Genomic DNA, 25,874 nt, shown 5'->3' with positions numbered 1-25,874 from the left:
TGACGTCAACAGAAGTGGATCTGCAATTCACGAAATCCGAAGATTGGCATGCGCAATATCATACCAGTTTGTTTTTTTTATTTTGAGTCCCGCCGGTAGACGGCGTCCGTTTACTCGGTCAGGCGACGTTCGCTCACGAGGCGGCGACTGTCACCTGTCACGGTATTCTTGAGTCAAGGGCACGGAATAACATTTCGTTGCGTTGTGCCGTTCGTCGGTTTCGCTGTTACCTGAAAGAATGAATGAAGGCTGAAACCTGTCAAAGAATAACGCAGGTGTCCTAAGGCCAGCTCAGGGAGGACAGAAACCTCGCATAGAGCAAAAGGGCAACAACTGGCTTGATCCTGATGTTCAATATACATAGGGACTGTGAAAATACGGTCTAACGATCAGTTTAGCTTGAAGAGTTTTCAGCAAAAGGTGTCAGAAAAGTTACCACAGGGATAGATTGTGGGGGCCAAGCGATCATAGCGACGTCGCTTTTTGATCCTTCGATATCGGCTCTAGTTTACTCTACTGATGACTCATCGTTGCTATATTAATAATGTTCAGGACGAGAGAAACCGCAGGTTCGGACATTTGATTGACTCACTTACTCGAAAGGGTAATGGTGTGAAGCTACCATATGTGAAATTATGCCTGAACAGATTTAAAGCTGTATTCTTTCTAGTCCAATGCAACGATATCTCTTAGAGTTCGGAGAGTCGAAAGGCTCAAAACAGTGTGACTTTACTACGCAATAGTAGTTCGCTACGATGGTACCACGAGCCCTTATTTCCGTGGGATTAACGGTTTACGGTGTGATTGTTCCTTGCCAGTAGACCAGTAGATCTTTAGACATGGGTATTACAATATTTTCGATGTTGGAAAGGCTCAGCCCTCAGTTTGGAGGATTCGTCTTGTCGGTTAGACGAAACCTCTAACATATATTATTGTAATGTAAAAAATTGGGTGATAAACGAGAACTACAAAAACTGATATACTCAGTTGCAAAACGTCGAATTGGTTTAACGGCAATTTTTACATATTTCCTCGAATATTTCATAAACTAATTAAAGGATAGCTACACCCTATATCATTGAATTTGTCTCTGAAAGTACTATTCATTTCTTCTATTAAATAAAGAATTAAAAACTTCAACCACTATAATCCAAAAAAATGCCAACTTGAAAATAAAAATCGATCTGTTTTTGTGTTTTTTCCAAACTATCAGGAACAAAATTACGAATTGTATGCGTTACTTTTGGGACACACTGTAATTTTAGTTCGTTAGCGACAAGCTTATGCAAAATGATTAAATATGTTCACATGTGACGTCCAAATTACACAGTAAAAATTCTGGAAATATCCAATTTTGATAACTAATATATTTAACCTTTATTAACTATTGATAAAAATAATCGTTTTCGAGATAAGTGTACACTGCTAGTTGGAAATGTATGTAATGACGCATTCCGGTACAAATATTCGTATTATTTAAACTGAAGAAACAAATACAATTCAACTGAATAAAAGAGCAAAAATAAATGTAGCATGTTAGTTTCATGTTAGTTTGTTAGTTAGTTAGTTAGTTATTGTTAGTTAGTTTGTATATTGTTATTTCCGGGTGTTCAAAATTTGGTTTACTTTGGACACAAAAAAAAATTGTAAATGTTTCAACGAACTCTCACTTGCCAATTGCCAGACCATTGTCGATACATTGAACTTTCAAATAAAACAGAATAAATTTTATATTGTCAATGACGTTAAAGTATTTTTGTTATTTTCTCGGTCGGAGAGCATAAACACAGCACGATGAGGGGTGGGTAGTAGGTGGGTATGACCGGACCTTGCGTTGAATTTGGGGAATATAAATTTTCATTTTTTTTTAATATGTACTTATTTTGGTTTTTTGACTAGTGACTTCCACAATGGATACAAATTTAGTTTGTTTTACATTTCTATTGTTGGCGCTTTATCGTGGTTTTATTTCTATGCCTTCTGTTATTGTCTTGTAGTGTGGAAGAACTGTAATATGTTTACAATAACTGAGTTATTTTTGTGTTCCGTTGTGTGCTCCTGTGTAAATAAATCTGTTTCACAACTACCTATTCTAAATATTAGAAGGTTGACCCCTTGTTCCAACCATGACATAGTTCCAATTTAGTCAGAACTAAATTTATACTTACTAAAAAGCTACAAGCGTATTTTGGTCACTCCTAGAAGTCCCAGTTTGCATAAGTGATATCACAGCACGCACGCGCTTCAGCCGAGGTAGTGTGCGTCAGTGTTAAAATGGAGGCGAAATATCAAAGATGATTGCTGAAAAGCAGACAAGCAGATAATCTTACGACAAGTAGTGAAAAGGCGGCACGTAGGTACATGGCGGAGGTCCTTCATTCCCCGTCACAACCGAAGAAAATGTCAGGAAAGTAAACGATATCATTATAAAAGATCATACGGTATCTTTGCATCAAATCATGGAGGAAACAGGCTTTTCGTTTCATGTAGTTTAAAACATTTGATTTGTGTAAAACTTCGCTGGTTAAGTGAAATTAAAATAATAATGAAGAAAATATGCAATATTTTTACTGTAAATAAAAGTAGCGAAAATAGCATTAACTGGCTTTACTCATTACTGTTATCTGTACAAAGAATAAACTTACCTTTTGAAATATTGGTATATTAATCGCTGTAGCAGTGTGAGGATAAAAATCTGCAACTACAACTTCTAAGGGGTGGTCAACGGTTCGTGAGGCAAGTGCATAACAATAAATCACTATTGTATTGCGATTTTGAATGGCAATAATTTTAACTAAATGGTCACAGGAATATGATACTTTAGAGCGGTTTCTGTGTTTACGCGACGTAATTTCCAAAAATAACAAAAGAGAAAGTCAAATTCTCCGAACTTAAAAAGATACATGTGTTTAAGCAAGTTTAACAATGAGATTTTAGTGAATAGAAGAAAATAATATATTTTAAAGTAAATAACTAGTTAGAATAGATCATTAAATAAGACCATATTATAGTACAGTAAGTAAAAGAAAAATATTAAATGTAAAATATGATAATAAATACTACATACTTTCCCAAACAACATTACATCTAATGTTTTATCTATGAAGAAACTAACGGCAATGTGGGTTGCCCGTATGGTTTCAGCTAATCAACTAATACCAGAGATAACAAATGTCTAAGGGCTATTGGACACTTTTCGCAGGGATAAGAAGAACTTTATTGATTAGTAAGTGACACTGGAAGAAACATTAATACACCATTATATCACCATCATCATCATTCTGGGTTTACAACCCTGCGTGGGTCCTAGCCTCCTCAAGAATTTCTCTCCAGTCGTCCCTATCCATCGCCTTTCTTCGCCAAGCACGTATTCCCATATTTTTCATGTCTTCATCGATGTTATCAAGGAACCTTGTTCTAGGTCTTCCTCTTCTTCTCTGACCAATGGGTATATCAAGGAGCGTTTCTCTAGCTGGATCATTCTGTTCCATCCGCAATACATGCCCTATCCACCTCAGACGTCCTATCTTAATATGTTTTACGATATCTGGTTCCTGGTATATTCCATAAAGTTCGAAGTTGTATCGTCTTCTCCATATTCCATTGTCATTCACTTCTCCATAGATTCGCCTTAGTACTTTTCTGTCGACACATCCTAAGATGTTTTTATTACTTTTTGTTAGAGTCCATGTCTCTGAACCATATGTTAGGAGTGGGCGTATTATTGTTTTATAGAGTTTTATTTTTGTATTTCTCGATATATTTGTGGATTTAAGGAGATTGAGCTCAAAATAGCATCTGTTGACCGTGCAAATTTTGCGGTAGTATTATTTTCAGTGTTACAAATTCGTTCACTGCTTCGAGACATCGTTTTCTATAACAAGTGGTCGTAGGATTTGTGGTTGCGTGCTTATTTTCATATACTTCATTTTGTTGGTGTTTATTATTAAACCCATTTTTGTAGCTGATTCTTTTAATGCTACATACGCCTCTCGTAGGTGCAGCGTTTTCAGTTCTCCGAACAATATTGATATCATCAGCATAGGCAAGGATTTGCACTGATTTATTATATATTGAACCAATGGTTGTGACTTGTGACATACGTATTACTTTTTCCAGAGCCAGATTGAACAGTATACAGGAGAGAGGGTCTCCCTGGCGCAGCCTGTTATTTGTTTTAAAAGGTTCAGACAGTTTCCTCTGAATTCGTACTATACATTCAACTTTTTCCAGAGTTAGTTTTGTTAAATTTACTAACTGAATTGATATTCCTAGCTCTTTCATTGCTTTGAATATTTCTCTTCTATTTACAGAGTCGTACGCTGCTTTGTAGTCTATAAATATGTGATAGTATCTATGCCATATTCCAGTGCTTTTCTTAAAATTTGTCTCAGGGTTGCAATCTAATGAATTGTCGATTTACCACCTTTGAAACCAGCCTGGTATTTTCCTGCCATCCGTTCTGCATATGGTGCCATACGGTGACATAGTACTATGGAAAATATTTTATACGCTGCATTTAGAATTTATGTGATTAGAGCATTCAAAGATATCTCCCTTTTTGTGTATAATGCAAAGTATTCCAATATTCCAATCATTGGGGAGGGATTTCTGTGTTCATATTTCTTTTATGAGCTGCTGTAATGCCATTATGGTATCGTGGCCACTTTCTTTATATAGTTCAGCTGAGAGATTATCTATACCGGGTGATTTGTTTCTGTCTAGTTTTTTAACTACATCTTTAACTTCAAGAATTGTTGGTGGTTCCTCTTCCCTCTCGTCTGTTACACTATTATATCATAAGATAAAAATTCAGAGCAAAGAGTGGAAGCATGGGTGTCACCCCCGCCTAGTAAGTTAAGAGCTGTGGCGCCAGTCAACAAGGTTATGGTCTCCGCCACTCATACCAAAATTGCGGGAAGCTATAAAAAGAAAAAGAATAAGGAAAATTAAGGAAAGGCGTGCTCTTAGAGAAAGCATACGATAGCGTGCCCAGGAAACAACTATGGGAAGCAATGAGAAGAATGCGCGTTAGAGAGAAATGGGTGAATATAACACAAATACTGTATAAAGAAACACAAGTGCAAATAAAGTTAGGTAATGAAATAACAAAAACAATCACCACAACAAAAGGCCTCAAACAGGGATGTGGTCTCTCACCTACACTTTTTAACATGATGGCCGAGATGGTACTTGTATGAAAGATATAGAAATGAAAATAGCACGGGGAAAACAAGCCACAAGAGCACTTCATGGAGTGATGGAACAACACTCTAACCAAAGAAAACAAAAAGAGGATCTTTCAAAGCATAGTGATGAATATTATCCTATATGGAGCGGAAGTATGGCCAATGATAACAACAATACGAAATAAAATAATAACAGTTGAACTGGACTTTATGAGAAGATGTCTACAAATCACAAGAGCGGATAGAATAAGAACGGAGGAAATATGGAACAGAATGGAAGTAAAATGCTCAATTACAAAAAAGTTGGAAAACAGAGCCCTGCAGTGGTACGGGCATGTACAAAGAATGCCAGAGCATAGGTGGCCGAAAAGAATATTAAACTGGGACCCGCCGGGAAGAAGACGGAGAGGAAGATCTGCTACAAGATGGAAAACATACGTCGGAAATGCTATGATAGATAGAGAACTCAGAGAAGGTGACTGGGAGAATAGAGTGCTGTGGAGGACGAAAACGGCGAACTTATAATGGGAAAAGCCGAAGAAGAAGAAGAAGAAGAAAATACCGCATAAGCAATTGGAAGAAAAACTAAGGTAAAAAATCCACTGAGGATTATCTTAAATCAAAATCATGTTGAAGTTTTAGAAAAAAGTACTTTCATTTGATAAAGTGCTTGTGTACCACTCCGAATTCATTATACTATATTATAAAATTCTAAAATATCGCTACATTATACGACACAATAGCAGAATAGTTAAGTCCATACCTGTGAAAACCCCGTTCAGCTCACGGCAAGCATTTCAAGTAGAATCTGTTCTGTCGCTCATTAGTAATAGTCACACAACACGAATTTAACAATGCAAAATAAAGTTTTAGGTCAAATCGGCTTCACGATACACGACGTAAGTAGTTAACAGTACCAAGTACAAGACAGAATTAATAGGGGAATTAAACCAGATGATTGGTCTCAATCGAACATTTTAAAACTTTGAAATAAACTTAAATCATGTTGTAATGTTTTCGGTATCGGCACTTCTCAGAAATTTAATTTTAAACTTGAAAGTAGATCGAAATCAAACTTTTATGACCGATTTCATTTATGTTAAGGTAATTGGATGCATCCTATAAAAACGGGAAATACTCGAAAGAATTTAAATTTCGAGGACAGATGTGAGATTTAATCTCTAATATCTACAAAAATATCTGCAATTTGACTTTGGAGGTAATAAAAGGTGATGAAAGGTCAGAAACAAAAACATCCATTCATCCATTGTTTTACATTCTGAAGAGTTTTCATCGATACGAGTCCACAATTTACGAACGATAGTTCTGCTGCTTTAATGTATCAAATAGGGTAACTGTCTTTCCATCACTCTTTACCAAGGAATATACGAGATTCCATGCGGGGACTGTGACAAATCATACATCGGACAGACCAATCGAAGAATCCATGTTAGACAAAAAGAACATCGAAATGTCATCGAAAGGGGGGAAAACGTCGTCCCTTGCACAACATGTCTCAAATATAGGACGTACAACAAAACTAAATCAAACGACGATGCTAACCAACATTGGGATGAAAAGAAAACGTCAGATCACAAAAACAATAGAAATAGAAAAAAATGCAAAACAGTCTAAACCAAAGAGATGATGCCCAAAGGGTTCCAACAACAACCGACGATACGACCGACTATATAAGTAGCTGCTTGACAATGTCAAGTGCGGCCGTGCCGAAACTTCGTCAAAACAATGGTTTTCCCTAAAACCATATTTATTCATATATATGTATATGTATATATATATATATATATATATATATATATATATATATATATATATATATATATCGGGTGGGTCAAAAGAAGCGGGTCAGTCGAATATTTCGCGAAATATATTTACAGATTTGACATAATACAGATATGACTGATAAAATTGTGCAAAAAATACGCATGGCACCTTCATGCATTCCTTATTGTAGAAATTACTTATACATACTTGGAGGTTTTTCTTACATTCTTAACCAATCGGAATAATACAGTACTGATATGATTTATCTTTTACTTTATTTAGACAGCACATTTCCTGTTAGAGTTAAGTAAAGTGAGATTATAATATTCTGTGTTGGATTGGGTGTGTAACTAACTCACAATTTACATTTGTTTACAATTATTTATCATTTAAAAATAAATAGAGGCAAATATTTATCAGATATTTCGCAAAATAAGTAAAGAAAATAATGAATCCCTGTGTTGCAATTTATTTTGGAAATAATAATAGATTGCAGACGTTTGAATTTATTGATAACAACTATACGTTCATAAACGCGTGTATGCGGCAATAAATTCCTGGAAAATAAGATTTCATTCTCTTTTCTTATTCATTTGTTTCTTTACGAACTCAAAAATCAAGGGTTACATCTCTTAAGTTGCGCAATATAAGGCGTGTATGGATTTTCATTAATTAATGGATTTAGCAACACAAAACTCAATTATGCGAGGGTTGTTGATCTAACTTCAGGATATACACTTTACACAATGTTACACACTTTTGCTTAGGAAAAGGTTGTGTTTTACACAGATTTAACACTTTTACTTAGGAATATGTTTGTAAACCATTTGTAAAAATATTTTTTCCAGTCAGAAGAAAATATAAGCAAATTTTCCTTTTTAAATGTTTCAATAGCTTTTTTAAAAAGCCGAATAACTGATTGAATTGCCACCAATTGGCGTATTGTACATCTTCCATTCTTGTAACTTTTTGGCTCAGGTTTTAACGTTAATGGCTATTTACATATTCGGGAACGACGGCTTTGCGTGCCCTCGAAGCACGATGGCGGCTCAGTGAAATAATAAATTAAAAAATTTCTAAATTCTGTTCCAGGATCTCGAACCTGTTCTGTAAGCTAATCTAACAGCTTTGTCTAACTGTTGAAAATCAAATCCGCAATTGATTTTTGACTTTTGGAATTCCATCAAACTTAAGTTAGGACTCTACAAAGAATAAGATATCAATTCCATAGATATGCCAGTTTTCGACACAAATAATGCAATCAATATTCTTGAAACACTGGGATAGTGTGTGGTTTTTGTTAATTTTTCTTTGTCTTAGAACACTCAAATAGGTGACTATTGTTGGTTGTCAAGTTTTTGCACAAATCTAATGATAATTGCCACTAACAATGTATGAAATGTAATGTTCTTGATTTGAATTGTTTAAGTGTTTATTTGCACCATGTGACACAAGTTTCTTTTTATCTTCAGTTAAATTGTACAGAATCCAACACAAACATAATTTGTCACACCTAAGTGATCTAAAATTTCTTTCATGTCGATATCTAAACATTACCGAATGTTTCTGTATATTACATGTCGATATGTCTTATCATTTCTCACATCGCATCAATGTTGTCTGCTGTTTATTAGATTGTTTTTTCTGATCAAATTTAAATTCTTGATACTACCAGAAGACAGTTGATATTGAGGGTGCCTCATCACTAGATATAGTTTTGATATTGTTTATATTTAAAAAAATATCAAAAATATAGTTTATTTTGTGAAAAAATTCTCATTTCTCCCACAAGGAATGTTGTACATTCAAAACCATATTCCATTACGGAATAGTTAGCCAATCTCAACATCTGTGAGAGAGAGGAGTGACCATAATTTGTTCTATGAAAAGGTAAATGTAACAAAGCTTTAGATTTGGTATTCTTGGTGGGAACAATATATTTCAATTTTCTTAAAGTTGACCAGGGCAATCAACTCTATTATTAAGAATTTTATAAATATATATACATATATATATATATATATATATATATATATATATATATATATATATATATATATATATATATATATCAAATTTCTACAGTGACATTCAGTTTCAAGAGAAAGTACATTGAGGAAGGTCTTAACAATAGAATATTTAAAAGGCAGATTGGCCTTAAACAAAATGTAGTGAATAAATTGATCCTGTACCTTTTTAATATTGTGTATATGAGTATCATAAGGAAGTGAACACACACATGAACAATATTACAGAATTGGTTTAACCAATGCACAATATAGCAGATTTTAATAGAATCGATACTGTTGTTTTTCTGTGAGTTCAGAGATTAAATAAAGCAAATGTGGTATAACTAACCTTATATTAACTCCAAAAACACAGTTAATTACAAATATGACAAATTCTAATTACATTAATAATTATGCTTACAATTCGAACTAACATCGCTTATAAAACAATTTGCTAATTCTAATCTTCAAAGGCTGTTTGGCAGCTTATATAATTAGAACAAAAATGTTCTTGAAATATCTAGAAGAGGCAGCACAGGGACTGCTGACTAATCCATGCGATAATCTGAAATTCCAGATGATTACTGATAAATAGGAAAATTCAGTCTCTCAGATTCGTCTATGCCATGGTCACAATTAGGGTTAAGTATGTGACAACACTTTGGAAATTTCTCATTCAAGTCAATTTCATTAATAAGGAATGGATTAAAGATAACTCTTATAAACCCTTCGTTATACAGCAGGATTGAAGTCAGAAACACTAAATGGACTTTATAGAAGATTTTGTATCCTATTTCTTTTTCTCATCATTTTTAAGAATTTCACATTAGCAAGAGATAAACAGATTAAAGATTTTGATGTCCAATGTGGACTTGCAGTACATGTGAGCACCAAACATGGCAAAATTTACTTTTTTAATCTGTTATATTCCTAAACAAAACTTAATAGAGTGGTGGCAGTTCCAATCAGTTATTATATGCAACTATGTACAAAGTTCAAATGGCTAAGATAATATCAAAACTTTGAAATAGAGAAAGCATTTTAACAAAAAGTAGTAGGTCTGAAAAATAGAAAAAATGTATCTTCAAAGGAATACTAATAGAGATGAAAGAAGAAAAGTGTTAATTCTTGATAGTTATAGGCCCTTAAGTACTTTTGACACAATTTGAAGATATTAGAAGGCAAATTTTAACTAACTGGTAAAAACCAACCCATGAGAGCAGCCCAAAATCGCAAGAGATGGAGAGAATTGACAGCCCGCATTGTAGGAAATCACGATCCTCAGCAATGAGGAAACGACAAGAGAGAGAAAAACCAACCACACTGATAATAATAGTCTCCCTTTATACTGCTAGCATGGCTTTGGGATAATAGCAGGGTAGTCTGCTATCTCTTGGGCCTACAGCAGGGCCACTGCTATGCTTCAACTGCCTATTATTACCCCCTGGTTTCACCCAAGGTACTCATTTTATTCAGGCTAAGTTGACCAAATAACTATTATTATGAGACATTTTAGGAAAACCAGGAATTGAATGTGAGTGATTGAAGAATTTAAAATTTACAATAGAATTAAACTAAGTGATGGTTTTGGTATTACTATTATACAAATAAGTAAGACAATAAAAAAGAACAAACTATTCAGGTTAGTCTTAGTCAAAAAACATGGCAAAATAAAAAAGATTAAATCCCAAATAAAAAAATATTGAGAAAGTAATATTTATACAACTTACAGAAGAAAAAAATGTATGGTTAAATAATAAACAGGAGGACCCTTATCTTAAAAAATATTTCAAGACATAAGTACATAGTAAAGAATCAGAAATGGGGAAAATACACAAAAAATAAAAGTACTAAATTCATTTAACAAAACATAAATAATATACTAAATTAACAAAGATGAAGGGAACAATTAGAAGAATTTATTTACATCAATTAAAATATAATCCATCAAATAATCATATTTTAAATTAAAAACATGATATTGTGTTACAGCATAATTTGAATATAGTTTACAAAATAGCCTGTTATTTGATAACAACAAAAACATAGAAATTAGTTAATTATCTTAATTGATACTGTTAAATTCAGCTAGATTGAACACAATTTAACAAAAAAAAATTAAAAAAACTTCCCTGGGAATTCAGTAATGTTTTGATGATTTTATATTTGTTATTGAGGATTGAGGATTAATCAAAAATATATTTTGGCAAAATTTAAGTTTTTATTTTTATTACTTAAATAAACTTAAATTTCTTAAATAAACAACTCTGTAAATTAACATTGAATACTATGTCCATTTAATTGGTTTTTCCATAGACAGAATAAACAAACAGGATAATAAACAAATTTGGACACATTTCTCAAACCTGTATTTTTGTATTGTTTATTTCTTGAAAATAATTGATTTTACATGGTTTTTTTTTGTTTGGAAAATATATTGTTAGGTAAAACTAAAAGCAGCTTAATAGAGCATTATTATATATATCTTGAAATGTAGGAATTTCAGGTTCTTTGGTTATTTTAATTTATACAAATAACCTGCCTTATTAAACTTTGTGTATTCACTACAGGTATGGCCTACATACAACATCTATATTTAGATAAAGATGTAGTAAATTATTATTACAAATGTATTCAATCTATATTAAAACGATAGAAAAAAAATGTCCAAAACATAAGCTAATAATGCACAAAATTCACCTAATCACTTAAGCTATTATAAGAATGAAATTATTGTTGTTTCGCAATGGAAATATCCCTCATGGATAAAAACTATTTGTGTTCTTTAATTAAATAAAACAACTTATTACATGACATATTTAAGTGAAAAATAAACACAGAGAACGCAAATACAAGAAGCAAAGGTTAACGTCTTACCTCTATTTATCATATCTTGTAAAAAACTTCCATCAGCTGTTGTTTTTCCATAAAAAGTATTGTCACAAACTAAACAAATTAAAACTATAAATTGCCACGCGTAGTAGAAACTTTCAATGAACACGAGAATTAAACACCCGTTCACTCAATTTCACTTCGACAACTATTGTTTCTTATTCAAGTTATTTTCCAACTCGTGTAATTAACCAGCGCAAACGCTTTGCCAACACGTCGTGAAAGTTTAATAATGTTAGGTTTAAACGTCACTGTCATTCACGGTCCGGCAGCTGTCAGTTTCATTTTTGTTAGGGATATATTTGAATGAGCAACTGCAACTACAATGAATGGTGGTATTGACAGTGACGTCAAGTATAAAAGATTAGTAGATAAAAATAAAATAAGAATGCAATGTTGGGTAGATTAGTTGTATCTTAGAATAAAAGTGGTTTTAATTTAAGAAACAAATAAAGATTTTTGTTAAGTAAAAGTTTTAATTAACACTAATTGTTTGTTGAGTATTTGTACTTTTAAAAATAGGGAGTGAGAGTAATATAATGCGTGAGGTTCATGAATAAAATTAGCTTCAAGAGGACTTGAAACGTAAATTTTTTTAACTATGGGCCCTGATAACAATTGAGAAGAAAAATATATAAATGACATTAAATATTTTTTTCCTAAATTTTTCAGAAAGCAGTACCCATTTTTTTTTAAATAATAGTAGATAATTTAAAAACAATGAAATATTGTTTTTCCATTAGATTTGATCCTTTAAAGTTTATAATTTGATTTTAAGTTTCTTTTTATTGGGAAATGTGGCAAAAGCATTTGTTAGTTCACGTAAAAATGCCTAGTACTAATAAACAGTTTAGGGGTTTTCACTGTCAGTTTTTAGAAGGATACACTGGCAATCTGGCATAGTGACGTATCAATTTCTTCAATAAAAGTGGGCCGTATCGGTATTGGTTTTGCCGTCAATTAGGTTTCTTTATTAATTTATATAGTTACTTCACAATAATGGATGAAGAATATGATTGCATTGTCTTGGGCACTGGCCTAAAAGAATGTATTCTCAGTGGAATGTTGTCGGTGTCGGGAAAAAAGGTATTACACGTCGATCGAAACAAGTACTACGGTGGAGAGTCTGCTTCAATTTGCCCTTTGGAAGAACTTTTCTCGAAATTTGGAGTTCCTCCTCCAGATGAGTCTTACGGCAGAGGTAGAGATTGGAATGTTGATCTGATTCCAAAGTTCCTTATGGCCAACGGAATGTTAGTTAAACTACTCATTCATACGGGCGTTACACGATATTTGGAATTCAAATCCGTAGAAGGAAGTTACGTCTACAAAGGGGGCAAAATAGCTAAGGTAAGTTAAATTATGGTTATAGTTCTAAGTTTACAAGTAAATCCAAGTAATAGGTATCACAAGGATGCATGAGGATGTGTAAATTTGATTACATATTAATTAAACACATTTTTGCTTTATTGTTAAAGATACATATTTTATTGATTGATAAAGATTTATTTATTTTATTTAATAAAATGTAATTATAAAAAATTGTATAATAATTGATAGTAGGGTTCTAATTAAAAATTATTTAAAAATCTTAATAAGCTGCATAGGAAATATATACAAAATTTTAAGATGTATTTGTTAGGATCATATTAAGAAATTACACAATAATCAGTGTTGAGACATAAACAATATATTACTACAATATCTGATCACAACTTGCACTAATTAGCAGGTGGATAGACAGCATAAACTTCTGAATAGATCATTAGATGCTAGAATTTTGGAGGTTGTTGTTGAGAGTATTTTGTGGATGTAAATGAATTATAACTATAGTTTCCTTCTATTATTTATTGACCCATTAAAATTGCAATATGGAACTAATGTTGGATAACAAATGTTTAAATGCAATGTTTTACCTCCTTTTTTAGTATAAGTGATAGGGGATTGAGATTTCAATTTAATTAATAGTTAAAAATCCTTTTGGTATTTTGGTATTATACCTAACAAAAGCCTTATACAAGACTTTCTTTGGTACTTTTATTTTTAATTTTTTTATTCTTGCAAGCAGACTATTCCCACTATATAACTCTTATTCTTTATTAGTGCTCATGACACTGTTACGTTCTGCCAGTCTATCAAATTCCGCTCAGCATTCCCACATTAGCTAATAGTCCACATTAGGGTTGATAAGAGATTACCAATCTCTGACTGAAATGAGTTTCTCCTAGTGGAATAGAAATGGTTAAATTTCTATCACTTCTGAATATTCCTGCACCTGACCCTTCTGCAGTTCTAGACCTACCTGTATACCAGATATAAACCTGCAGTCATCAGTATTTTCTTTGTCCCATGCCTTTAGGACAGGTGTGGGGGAAACTGGTAAATTTTATGGGAAAGTAGGATTGCATCAGGGGTCAGTGCTTAGACCTGATTTATTCCCATGAGTATTAGATTAGGTAACAGGGAAACTATGTAATAACATTAGCTGCTGCATCAATTATACTGATGATGTAATGTTGACAGGAAGTACTGAAAGACTGGAATAGTGGAAACAACAAGAAAAAGTGTGTAAACTTGATAATAAAGAGTATCTAAAATGCCCATTTAAAGATCGAGTTACTACTACAACTAAAATGAAACTAAAATTGCCATAAGACCTGCTCTGATTATGGAAATGAATGTTGGGCAGTGAAAAAGAAAGAAGAATAAATGTGGGAGAAATGAGAATGCTTAGATTGATGAGTGGTATGACAAAAAAGGAAAAAATTGGGAATGAATATATTATGCCAAAATGTGAGATGATAGGCTAATGTAGTTAGGGTGTTTAGACAGGACATGTCTATGCATATAGTGCTTTGTCAAACCAGGATGCACATTTACAATATTTCTTTCCCACTAGATACCTGATTTCTATGTATATTTTAGACCATGGACCTACTAAACAATATTCTAATTCTGCATTCATAGCTTCTGCATCTGATTCTTCTTCTCTGTTAATTTATAAAGTTTCTTCTGTTCCGGACTTAGTCTTCAAGATAATTTGTTGAAAGTTGTTATTCAAGTTTTGATTGCTCTCATACTCAATTTTACAATTAGATTCATCATCTAAATTCAAGGTATTGACAATTATTTCAAGTTACTTTTGTGTTAAAGACCATTGCTTTTTCCAAGAATTCAGTTTAAATGGAAACTAAATCAGAAATAACTTTTATTAACAAAAAATTTGGTACACAATAATACCTGGATGGGGTCTTTACCAAAGAATTACCAAAGTAATAAATGATTCAAACTAGTCACACCGAAATGTCTCGCCATATTGGAATAATCCAACATATGTGACCTTTAACACATAACTAAAAGCAATGTTACCAGCAGCTTTTAACACTTTCACTGCCATGAGAAGCATAACGTGATGCACGGGTAATATGACTTTACAGCCACGAGAATCAAATATCGATTCTCACGCATCACAAATTATAAAAGCTGCGAGAAGCAGTTTTGGTCTCTCATATCAATGTATCGTTAATATATAATAAAAATAGACGGCTGTAAGCAACAGAAACTCTATTTGGCCTCTGAAATATGTTAACCAATGTTTGATTCTCACAGCCTGAAAAGTGGGTTACTGATAAAAACTGTATACTCAAGTCAACTATTATTTATTTATTTTTTAACGAAAATTATCATTTTCATACATTGTTATTTTAATAAGAAATTAACAAAAATTTTATTTATTAATAAAAATTGCAAAATTTTAAAAGTTATGTTTATTTTGTACATTTGTGTATTTCAAAAAAAACAACTCAAACAGTAATGCTTATTACATTGTGTACAAAGATATCTTGACTGAGGAGTTTTCAATTGAGCGTTTTTTCGTCCAGTTTTAGCAATATTTTCATAACAAACAACACACCTTCGACGATTACTGGAACCTACGTCTTCCAACAAATGACTGTCGTTAGGATTAGGGTTTTGTTGAATGGACTTTACTAGGCTTACTACAAGGTTCTCTTTGAATTTTGTTATAGTCATTTTCTCATTTGAAACTTCTTGGTGTAATATATACGAATTTACTAACGTAGTACCCACAAGCAGTTCAATTGCTAACTTTCTATACCACTTTACTCCCTTTCTCAATGAGGTGGTGTATGTTTTCATTTGGTCAGACATATCGATGTATATTTTATGTTTATTGTAGTCAGTTACAACTTTTGGCTTTTGGCTGTCTTCTGTGAGTTCGGCAGTGTGTTTTGTACTTAGAGTATAAACATCGCGTTTGTCTTTCCATTTTTGAATCACCACTCCTGTATTACTTTCAGCTGCAACTGTTTGTCCTTTTTGCAATTTTGTATCAATTATATGTTTGGGATTTAATTTTCGGTTGATTCTTAGAGTTCCAACTAAATGAGTGTTTCTGTTCTGTAATTTATGGGCTAGAGAAATACTGGTGTAATAATTATCTGTATAAATTGTACGTCCCTTATCCAGTAGGTTATTAGACAAAGTCAGTACTACATTTTCAGAGGACGATTGATTTGGTAGTTTATCCTTGCCACAATAAATTTGGAAGTTATAGGTGTATCCTTTTTCAATGCATAATTTGTACAGTTTTATACCAAATTTATGTCTTTTATTACTAATATATTGCCGAAAACTCAACCGTCCTCTAAATGGTATTAATGATTCGTCTATACATATATTCTCTTTGGGAACAACATGTTTTTGAAAAATTTTTATCAACAGGTTTGTCAAAGGAGAAATTTTTTGTAATCTATCATGTGTTACTATTTCGTTGTTATGAAAATGCCATGTCTTGAGTAATAATTGGAAACGGTTGCAAGGCATCAAATTTTTCATTTTATTATCGTACAGACTACTTTTAGACCGATAACTTTCAATTGTAGGAAAACGACATAAGCCCATCCAAATCAAGATCCCAATAAAACATTTTATTTCCTCAACATTTGTATCACGCCATTCAGAAATTCTGGCATGGGGTAATTTTACAGTACTTTTTAGCTGATTTGCATACCTGTTTGTTTCCGTCACCATTAATTCCAATACCTCGTCAGTAAGAAATAACTCATAAAAATTTAAAGGACCTTTATCAAAATATTCACCGTGTAGGTCTGCTTTTACACCAACATCTATTTCAGTGAAATCAAATAATTTCATATACTGTCCACTCACGTCTTTCCACGATAAATTCGTACTATTATCAATGTGTTCACTTTCTTTATCCTTATCTTCACTTTCTTCTAAATTGTTTTCAATAACATTATTTATTGTTTCCATTACACTATCAGATATATTTCTTGATGTGCCAGAAGTACTTGGTTGATTTATTAATTTTACTTTTTTTTTAATTGGTTCATTATCTAAAGAACTATCAGAATTACTAGGGAGAAACTCATCATCAGAATCTTCAAATGGTTCATTATCTTTATCTGAAAGATATTCCTGCCACAGACGATTTAATTTTTCTTGTTCTTTTTCGTAATTCATTTTCACAGTATAAAGTTTTACACAAAATACTCAGAGAAATCGACTAACACCTACGGACTAACGCTTGGAAATGAATAATATCCATTTATAGCGAAATTTGCGAAATTGCATTTTTGCAAGAAATGACTCATCTTTTGGGAATGGGCATAAAATTGTAATAAACGATATTAGATAACAAGACCGCGTGAATTATATGGACTTGTTTTTGTGTGAATCGGTATATGATGCACACGGCTGTAATAAACAATATCAGCCAACAAGGCCGCGTGAATCATATGGTGATTCTCATCTCTAACAAACGCAAATTAACGTTTTTTTGAAAAGAAACGTGTAAATATATGCTTAGTTTTTAATTGTGTATGTATATAGAGGGGAAAATATTTACGGCCAGAAGGACCCTCTTTTTCTCACTATGGTGGCAGTGTAAGTGTTAATAATCAAAATATCATATGATTAACAAGTCTGAGGTCTCTGAGAGACCCCACATGGAGGTTTAAAGGTTAATGTAATTCAGTGTGTTTGTCAGTTAATGTAATATTAAAAAGTAAATTAAAACTTAAGATTTCTTTATACAATATATTTTGTCTGATCAATTTTAAATTATTTAGTTCAATAAATTACTAAGTTTTTCCAAGAAAGCATGAATTAAACTATCTGTTGTAAATTATCCAAACATCAAATGCTGTCACTTTATGAACAGAAAATTTGCTAGGTACTATTTATTATCAGCTACATCAAAAAACTCAAACATTATAGTGCAGATTATTAAAGATAACATATTAGCAAACAATATTAATGTTATTTGTGGCAACAAGATTGATTATGATATAAACCTTGTTTAGCTTACTAATATTTAATTATTTTAGCTTAATTATCTAGGGGAAACTAAGGATTTAGCAAAATGTTACATATTTATACAGTTTCATTAATATTCACTATGCTATAAATCTCCACACAACATGAAATGTATTCATTTTTGTCACTTTTAATTAATTATCCCATTTATAAGCTGGTATTCTGTTCTTTGTTGTTTTATGCAGTCATCAAATAGCATTCTGAGTTGGTTTGTCTTATTAAAATATACTTGGATTTCTCTGTATAGAAAATAATAACTGAAGCATGTAATTACTTCAGTCTGTCAAGCTCTAATGGATAGCCAAGTCTTTTTTATGTTATATTGAAATTCAACTATAAGTCATAACAGTATTTTTTGTCTTTATGAACCATTTTATTGTGGAATTAAAAAATATATAAGAGACTATAAAATGTATTGTATTTAGATCATATTGGTTTCTACTTTTACTGAAAAATAAAAGTGTATATATATATATATATATATACAATCACATGGAACTTCGCAGTTCACACTGCTAGACAAAAAGACCAATGATGATGAAACACAACCAAGAGGAAGGCCACAGATGAGATGACTAGATGACATAAAAAGAATAGGCGGAATAAAGTATGTTGCTCAGGATAGGGATAACGATAGTATGAACGAAGGAGTTGGGAGAGGTCTATGTCCAAAAATGGTTGATAGAAGGCTGAAAAAATATATACAATATATACAGTCCCTAAGAAGCTGAAGTTGTTTTCACTTGAAGATCCACATATTGCTCTTCTTTCTCTCTTTCTATTATGTGGGTCCATACCATCTAATTCTCTGTGTTTTGATTGCTCTAACTATGTTCTCTTGACCCATCCATGCTTGTATTTCGTGATTCATCCATTGTCTTGCATCCTCTTCAGTTTATCTCTGAAGGTCCCAGTATTTTTCTCATAATCTTCCTCTCAAAAACAAGGCTGATTAATTTTACTGACAACCATCACCTTGTCTTTGTGGTGTTTAACTTCAGTCCATATTCATCACGTGGTAATCCTATTATCAGATGTTGAAGTTTTTCATAACTATTTTCAATTAACATTGTCATCCAGGTAGGAAGGCCCATTACAATAATTTCTAATCCTTCTTGATTTTGGTGCCTTGAAAAATGTGTTTCAATTAAATTGAAGATTATAATATCGTTTACAATATTCATAGCCCAAAGCCTGAATGAAACCCGAAGGTGGACGAATTTGCCACCTGTGAAGAGAAGATATTCACTGACTCGGGTTGCTCCTGTGTGATCGTAAGACAGAGAGACATAGACTTTTTTCCCTTTTAAGGCGAAAATTTTTAGAGAATTTAACTACTATGAGGAGTGAAAAATATTTATTTTGGAAAGAATGAACTAAAACTACAGAGCAGGGGCGGATGGGCAAGTAAAATTCTACCGGGAGAATAAACGACGGCGGCCCAAAATTTAAATATATATATATATATATATATATATATATATATATATATATATATATATATATATATATATATATAATATATACACATGGGAGTTTTTTTGATTTTTTTAAACTATAGAAACTTGAAACTTGGAATATAAAATACAAAGTTTGCTCTAGAAAATTCTATATTAAGATATTTAAGATATATAAATAACAAATTAATGTGTTATAAGCTATAGGTGAATGAAATATCGTTTTACATATATAGCTATCACTAAATGGTAACCTATTATTTATTATATTAATACATTAAAGCGTCCTTCATTAATTTGGTTGTTTGACCCAAACGATTAATAATTTCATCATTGTTGATATCGCTCAGTATATCATTTTCAATATTCATCAGCATGAACGACTCGAGTCTATTATCAGACAAGGAGTTTCTTAATCTATTTTTGATAAATTTTAAAGTTGAAAACGATCGTTCACATGCCACTTGCGAGATGGGCAATGAAAGTATATATTGATAAGCCAATACCAGCGTGGAATAAGCCCCCTTAAACAAATTATATTTTAAAATTGAACCGTAGCAACAAATGACACAGTTCTGACATTTGTTAGATTCGATGCACACCCTTGATTTTGTACTCTGTTTTGTTATACAGTCATCTTCGTCTACATCTGACTGTGCAGAAGAAGAGTCGTCTAACCCCACATCAAGTCTAGCATAATTTACTTCATATGAATCTTCAATTGTTAATTTAATATGTTTCCAGTTGCTTGCAAAGCTTGCTAACTCTTCTTTCAACTTTGCAGGAGTTGCAGAAGAATCAAACTGTATTAATTTTTCTGACAATATTTTTAGAGAATTCTCAGGTAGCTCACCTTTGGCGATTTCTTCAAAATTATTTGGATCTAAAATGCTCAGATCCCTACATAATTCAGCGTTGTTTGCAAATCTTCTACTGATTGATTCTACTGCAGTATCCGCAATAACGTTAAAAAAAACAATTCTAAAATTTTCTTTTGGGCTTACTGGGATTTCATCAGAAGTTTTCTCATCAAAGAATTTCTTTTTCTTTTTTGATCGAAACTCGGGCAATTGTTCTTCAATAAAAAATTCGAAGTCTCTCCTTTCAAAAGAGAGTTTAGCCCACCCTACAAATTTATCTGCAGATGCTTCAATGTCTGGAAAATTTCGTTGCATTTTTTTTAAACTCAGTATAGAATCATTAACCATAAAGTTACATTTTAATAAATCTAACCCTGTTGTCTGAATATATCTTGATAAAGGGCCTGTTATAGAGAACAGTTTTAAGAATATGTGCCCAATTAAAATATTTTCGTATTTCAGTAATTGTGCTTTGTAATTTGCAGCAGTCGCTCTTGCATCTGGCTTAATTTTTTGTGAATTTTCAATTGTATTAAGAATGTCAATTAAATCAACGTACAGTGCTTTATTAGGTTCATTAAAATTACCAAAAATTTTACTGAGCGCTGCTTCCTTTGACCACCAACGAGTTTCTCCTATCAACTGAAGTTTCTGTGATCTAGCATTGTTGCCAATGTCCAACCAGTAACCCATGCGTTGATGAGATTCTTTAAAAAATGCTGCTATACAATTCAGTAATGAAAAAAATGATGCGGCCTTAATGTGGGATTTAAAAATGTCTGTCAGAACAAGATTTAAAATATGCGCATAACACCAAACATGAACATGATTTGAATTTTCCTGGACCATGAAACTGGAGAATCCCGAATATCTCCCTTGCATATTAGCCGCCCCATCAGTAGAGTCAGCAATACAATTTTTTTCATCCAAACCATTTTTTACCAGTATGTCATGAATCATGGTATGGAATCCCTTCCCTGTTGAATTGTGACAAGGAACAACTGCAAGAAGGCGTTCGTGAATTGTTCCGTTGTAAACATACCTGAAATAAAATAAAATAAGCAAAGGTGAAGATTTTATTATACTTACAATTTAACATACCTTGTTACAACTGAACATTGGTCTGTTACTGAAATATCTTGAGTGCTGTCTATTTCTATAGAGAACATAGTGGCAGTCTGTATCTCTGAAGAAATCTTCTTTTGAATAATTTCTGTGATTATGACAATGATTGAATTTACAGTAGTTTTTGACAAAAATGTGTAGAAATTTCCAGCTCGACGTTTGATTTTTCTATTGTGATAACTTTTGCTTTTTTTAACAATGGCGTCCAAATGTTTCTTCAAAATAACATCAAATTTCGATAAAAGTAAGATTATTTCCAAAAAATTACCATGATCTAGGTTTTCATTTTCTAGATTGTATGCAGCTTCATTTGCTGTGCCCCGATAAGAAAGTCCTCGTTTGCCAATTAGTTTTATAACATCAATAATAACATCCAAAACGTGCCGATTGCTTGCAACTTTTTTATTTCTCATTTCAACAACGTTTCCAAAAAGTATTTTTTCAATTGTTTGATTTTTAATATACATGAAATATGTTTCGCAGTTTTTTCCATGACTGATTGAACTTTCATGCTCATTTATTCGCTGATATACATGTTTCCAATCAGACATACCCCTTGCAAAAGCAGAACTTTGATCTTTATTACTCTCAACTGAATAAGCAAGACAAATTGTGCAGAAAAGTGCCTTTCTTTCTTCACTATAGCTCAACCATTTCCTTTTTGTTTTATTATTACGTGTAAACGCTTTTTCCACATTGAAAGGTATATCTTTTTGGGCGACAGGTACCTTTGGATGGAATTCAAAAAATAGCTGTAATTTATTGGGATCCGGACGGTCGAAGAAATTGCCAGATTCTGTCTCTTCCGGCTGTCCCAGCTTTAGTAGCGCCTCTTCGTCTTTAAGTGCCTTTTTTACATTAGCTTCACTATCGCTTTCATCACTTGTCTCTATGTCGTCGTCCGAGTCCTCTGACAGCTTTAACTCAGTTTCAAATTTAGTTTCTGAAACCGGTAAATTTTCTTCGGATTTTTGCTCTTGCTCTTGTTTTTCCGTGTTAATATCACTTTCTACCCCTGAAGTTGAAGGAACAGAATAACTGTTGAGCAAATTATCCAAAGAGTGACATTTTTTTGCTATTTCACATCTTTTTTTCTTCTCCCTTTCTAGTTTTTTTTCTTGTCCTCCTTTTCGTTTTGGTGGCATTGGTATTTGATTTTTTATTCACTTAGTATATTGGTTCTGACGGCTATCATACAAGCAGTTTTCGTCCTAACGTAACAAATTTCATAATTATTGAACAGCTAGAATAGGCGCTTTTTGAGCATGTTTATACAGAGTATTTCATAACTATACCTACAAACCTTTAAACGTGGTAGGAGACATCACAACCAACATTCTTGCTTTATAAACAAACGCCCAAAAACGATTTGTTTGCGAATTAGACGTAAAAAAACACTTGAAAGCAATAGATTTTTACAAAATTTTATAGTTTTTTACAGAACTTAACAATACTACAAAACACTAAAAGTAACTAAATTTTTTGTTTGGGAAAGAAGATGAAACAGGATGTACGAGAATTTATTTTAATCGAATGATTTAAACAGAAAGCTTGCACCTGCCTAATTTATTAATGTGTTTATTTAAAAAAAATACGAACTTTTAGTACAGAATAACACCTTGTACTGTTTATCCGCGACTTTCTGGACACGGTGTATAGTGTTGAAACACCCTGTATAGTAAAAATTATTTTAAATAATTATTTCCTACCTTAAACTTCCACTCTAATAAATCGGCTTAAGTAATATATAACGTTATTGGTTAATTTAGAAGTAGGTAAATGTTTATTATTATCCTTCTACGCCACTATTCAACTAATCCCGAAGTAAAAGCGCACGTCACATAATAATTCGTGTCTTTTGGAACCGGAATAACTTCAGTGAAACAGTCAGAATTCGTGGCAAACAGTTGGTCAGTGAGAGAACAATAATACAGTCATCAGTATTATCCTCTTTACTCGTGCTGATCGACTTTCGCTGAGAGTTTCTGACGGTTCGTCGGCTGGAACAAACCCTATAATAAATACCACCTACATACTTTGTGATTTAAACCATTGGCGTACCAGAAAAATAAAATAAAAAGTTTTTCTACAGACAAAAATTGAAATAAACGATTAATTTATAAAAATATGTTATGTACATAATAATGAAGAAAATAAAATAAAGAATAATGGTTTATTGGCCTTTACTAATGCTAATAATTCGGCTCTAACCATATCTTCTGTAAAGACTATGCCAGAATTCATGCAGTTGAAAAATTAAGGGTTTAGGTCCGCGCGTGGCAGCCCACAAACGACGGCCCACCGGGAAAATTCCCGGTATCCCGGTGGGCCCATCCGCCCCTGCTACAGAGAGAATATAAACGGAAGCTTTTTTATTTTAAATAGGTATTATGTCAAAATTTATAAATCACAATTTTGAAATAAGTAATTTATAGTAATAAATAATTTATTATTGTATGTTTGAAGAGGTTAGGCAGCGCCTACCTTGCCTACCCCGACGGCCGCCTCTGCATTAAGGTCACCCATCAAAATGATAAGATCTTTAGTCTTGAGTTGGTCAGTAACAGTAACTTATTTTGATATCAAATTTGGCCAAGCTGGAGGTTCTTCACACACCTGTCTCATTTATTGAAAACCATCTTGCTTTACTGAAATCTACACCTTAAGAACTATTCAAAGTTCTAATCATAGCTCAGAATGTTCTTAAAACTTCTTTGTCATCTCAGGACATAATCTTCATAGAGAACTGAAAAAGGGTCACTTCTTCACATAAAATTACGGAATTCTTAGAGCTCAGAACCTCCAGGCGAGTATTTCGATGTCCTAAATTCCACTAATCCAATATCGCCTTTAATAAGCAATTAGTAATTCGTTACACAACAGGCAAGAATTAAAAATTACTCAAAAATTTTTGAAAAGAACTGTCTAAAATTAACAGTTCATAAAAGCAAAAAATCGTCCCCCAAACACCAAGTCAAGTTACAGCTTTATAACCACAACCAAAAACCAATTCTGCAACACTATATCTTTTAAAGTCTGAGCAATGAATATTTTGTTGTCCTTGACTATGGTCTGTCCAATACATATATTGGTATATTAACTTCGCCATTTGTTTTAATTAATTCGCCAGTTGCTGTACTAAGATGGTATCTTATTATTTCTGGTCATGAAATAGTTCTTGTTGCACCTGTATCTATCAAAAACGACCTTTCTTTGTTATCGATATTACCAAAAATGTACAAGCTAGAAACTTTATTAGAAAATGTTATGTTAACAGTGTCTACAGGTGCTTTACTTCTCAACGTCGGCGATTGCCCCTTTATGTCCACCCTTTGACTGTTGTGTCGTTTTCTTACAATATTAAGATCACCACAATTCCAACATCTGAGCTCACGTTTGTTTGACATTGTGTCACGGATTATTTTCCGAACCATTTCTTCCAGACGTTCATCGTTCTGTTCTCCAAAGCGTTTTTTTGTATGACTTTTGCTTTTTTGTTAATTTCGTTTTTTATGCAGTGCTTTTTCGAATGTTTGGGTAATTTTTGTTCCTTGCCTGTTGTATAACTAATTCTTCTTTAAGTTCCATCTTCTATCGAAGGTTGGAAATCATCATGGCTATGCGGACTCTGTTGACTGCCGCTCTAAAAAGTTCTGCACTACTGCATTCAAACCATTCCCTTAAGTTCCTAAGCCAGGATATTCTTTGTCTTCCCACATTTCGCTTTCCTCGGATTTTGCATAATAAGTTGTAATAATGCGTATTTTTGCCCTCTCATCACACGCCCAAAGTACTCAAGTTTTCGACATTTGATAGTTAATATTATTTCCGCCTCATTTCCTATCCTTCTAGTTACTTCCACGTTTGACATTCTTTGAATCCATGATATTCGTAGGATTCTTCTGTAACACCAAAATTCAAAGGCGGCCAACTTATTCAGATGGACTTGTTTTAGTTTCCATGCTTCCAAGCCTAAAGAAGAGTAGAGAACATGTAACATTGAAGCATTCTCAGGCGTAGATCTAACCTTATATCCCGACAACAAAGAAACTTTTTAAGTTTAATGAATGATGCACATGCTATTTCAATGCGTGTCCTAATTTCTTTGGTGTGGTCTACATCTGATGTTATCCATGTTCCTAAGTATTTATAGTTATTAACACGCTCAATTGCAGTATCTTCAATAGTCAATTGGAT

General features: G+C 32.7%; 2 protein-coding genes across 4 annotated transcripts in view; one reads left to right on the top strand and one right to left on the bottom strand.

The window, feature by feature from the left end:
* The window catches only part of LOC140437615 (phospholipid-transporting ATPase VD), a 181,842-nt gene extending 169,705 nt beyond the window's left edge, over positions 1-12,137 (bottom strand). For 2 of the 3 annotated variants that reach the window (XM_072527224.1, XM_072527225.1), the window contains exon 1: positions 11,861-12,137. The gene's annotated coding sequence lies outside the window, so the exon portion shown is untranslated. The remainder of the gene's footprint in view (positions 1-11,860) is intronic. The other variant, XM_072527226.1, reaches the window with a different exon arrangement.
* A 623-nt stretch (positions 12,138-12,760) lies between these two features.
* Positions 12,761-25,874, top strand: part of Gdi (GDP dissociation inhibitor) — a 31,687-nt gene continuing 18,573 nt past the window's right edge. Inside the window, exon 1 of the mRNA XM_072527228.1 lies at positions 12,761-13,225. Within this exon, the coding sequence (XP_072383329.1) occupies positions 12,875-13,225 (351 nt within the window). The 5' untranslated portion in view covers positions 12,761-12,874. The remainder of the gene's footprint in view (positions 13,226-25,874) is intronic.

This window comes from Diabrotica undecimpunctata, chromosome 3 (assembly GCF_040954645.1).
Source record: "Diabrotica undecimpunctata isolate CICGRU chromosome 3, icDiaUnde3, whole genome shotgun sequence".
NCBI classification, from domain to species: domain Eukaryota; kingdom Metazoa; phylum Arthropoda; class Insecta; order Coleoptera; family Chrysomelidae; genus Diabrotica; species Diabrotica undecimpunctata.
The sequence above is the reverse complement of the archived record's forward strand: the minus strand, read 5'-3'. Positions and strand labels throughout refer to the sequence as shown.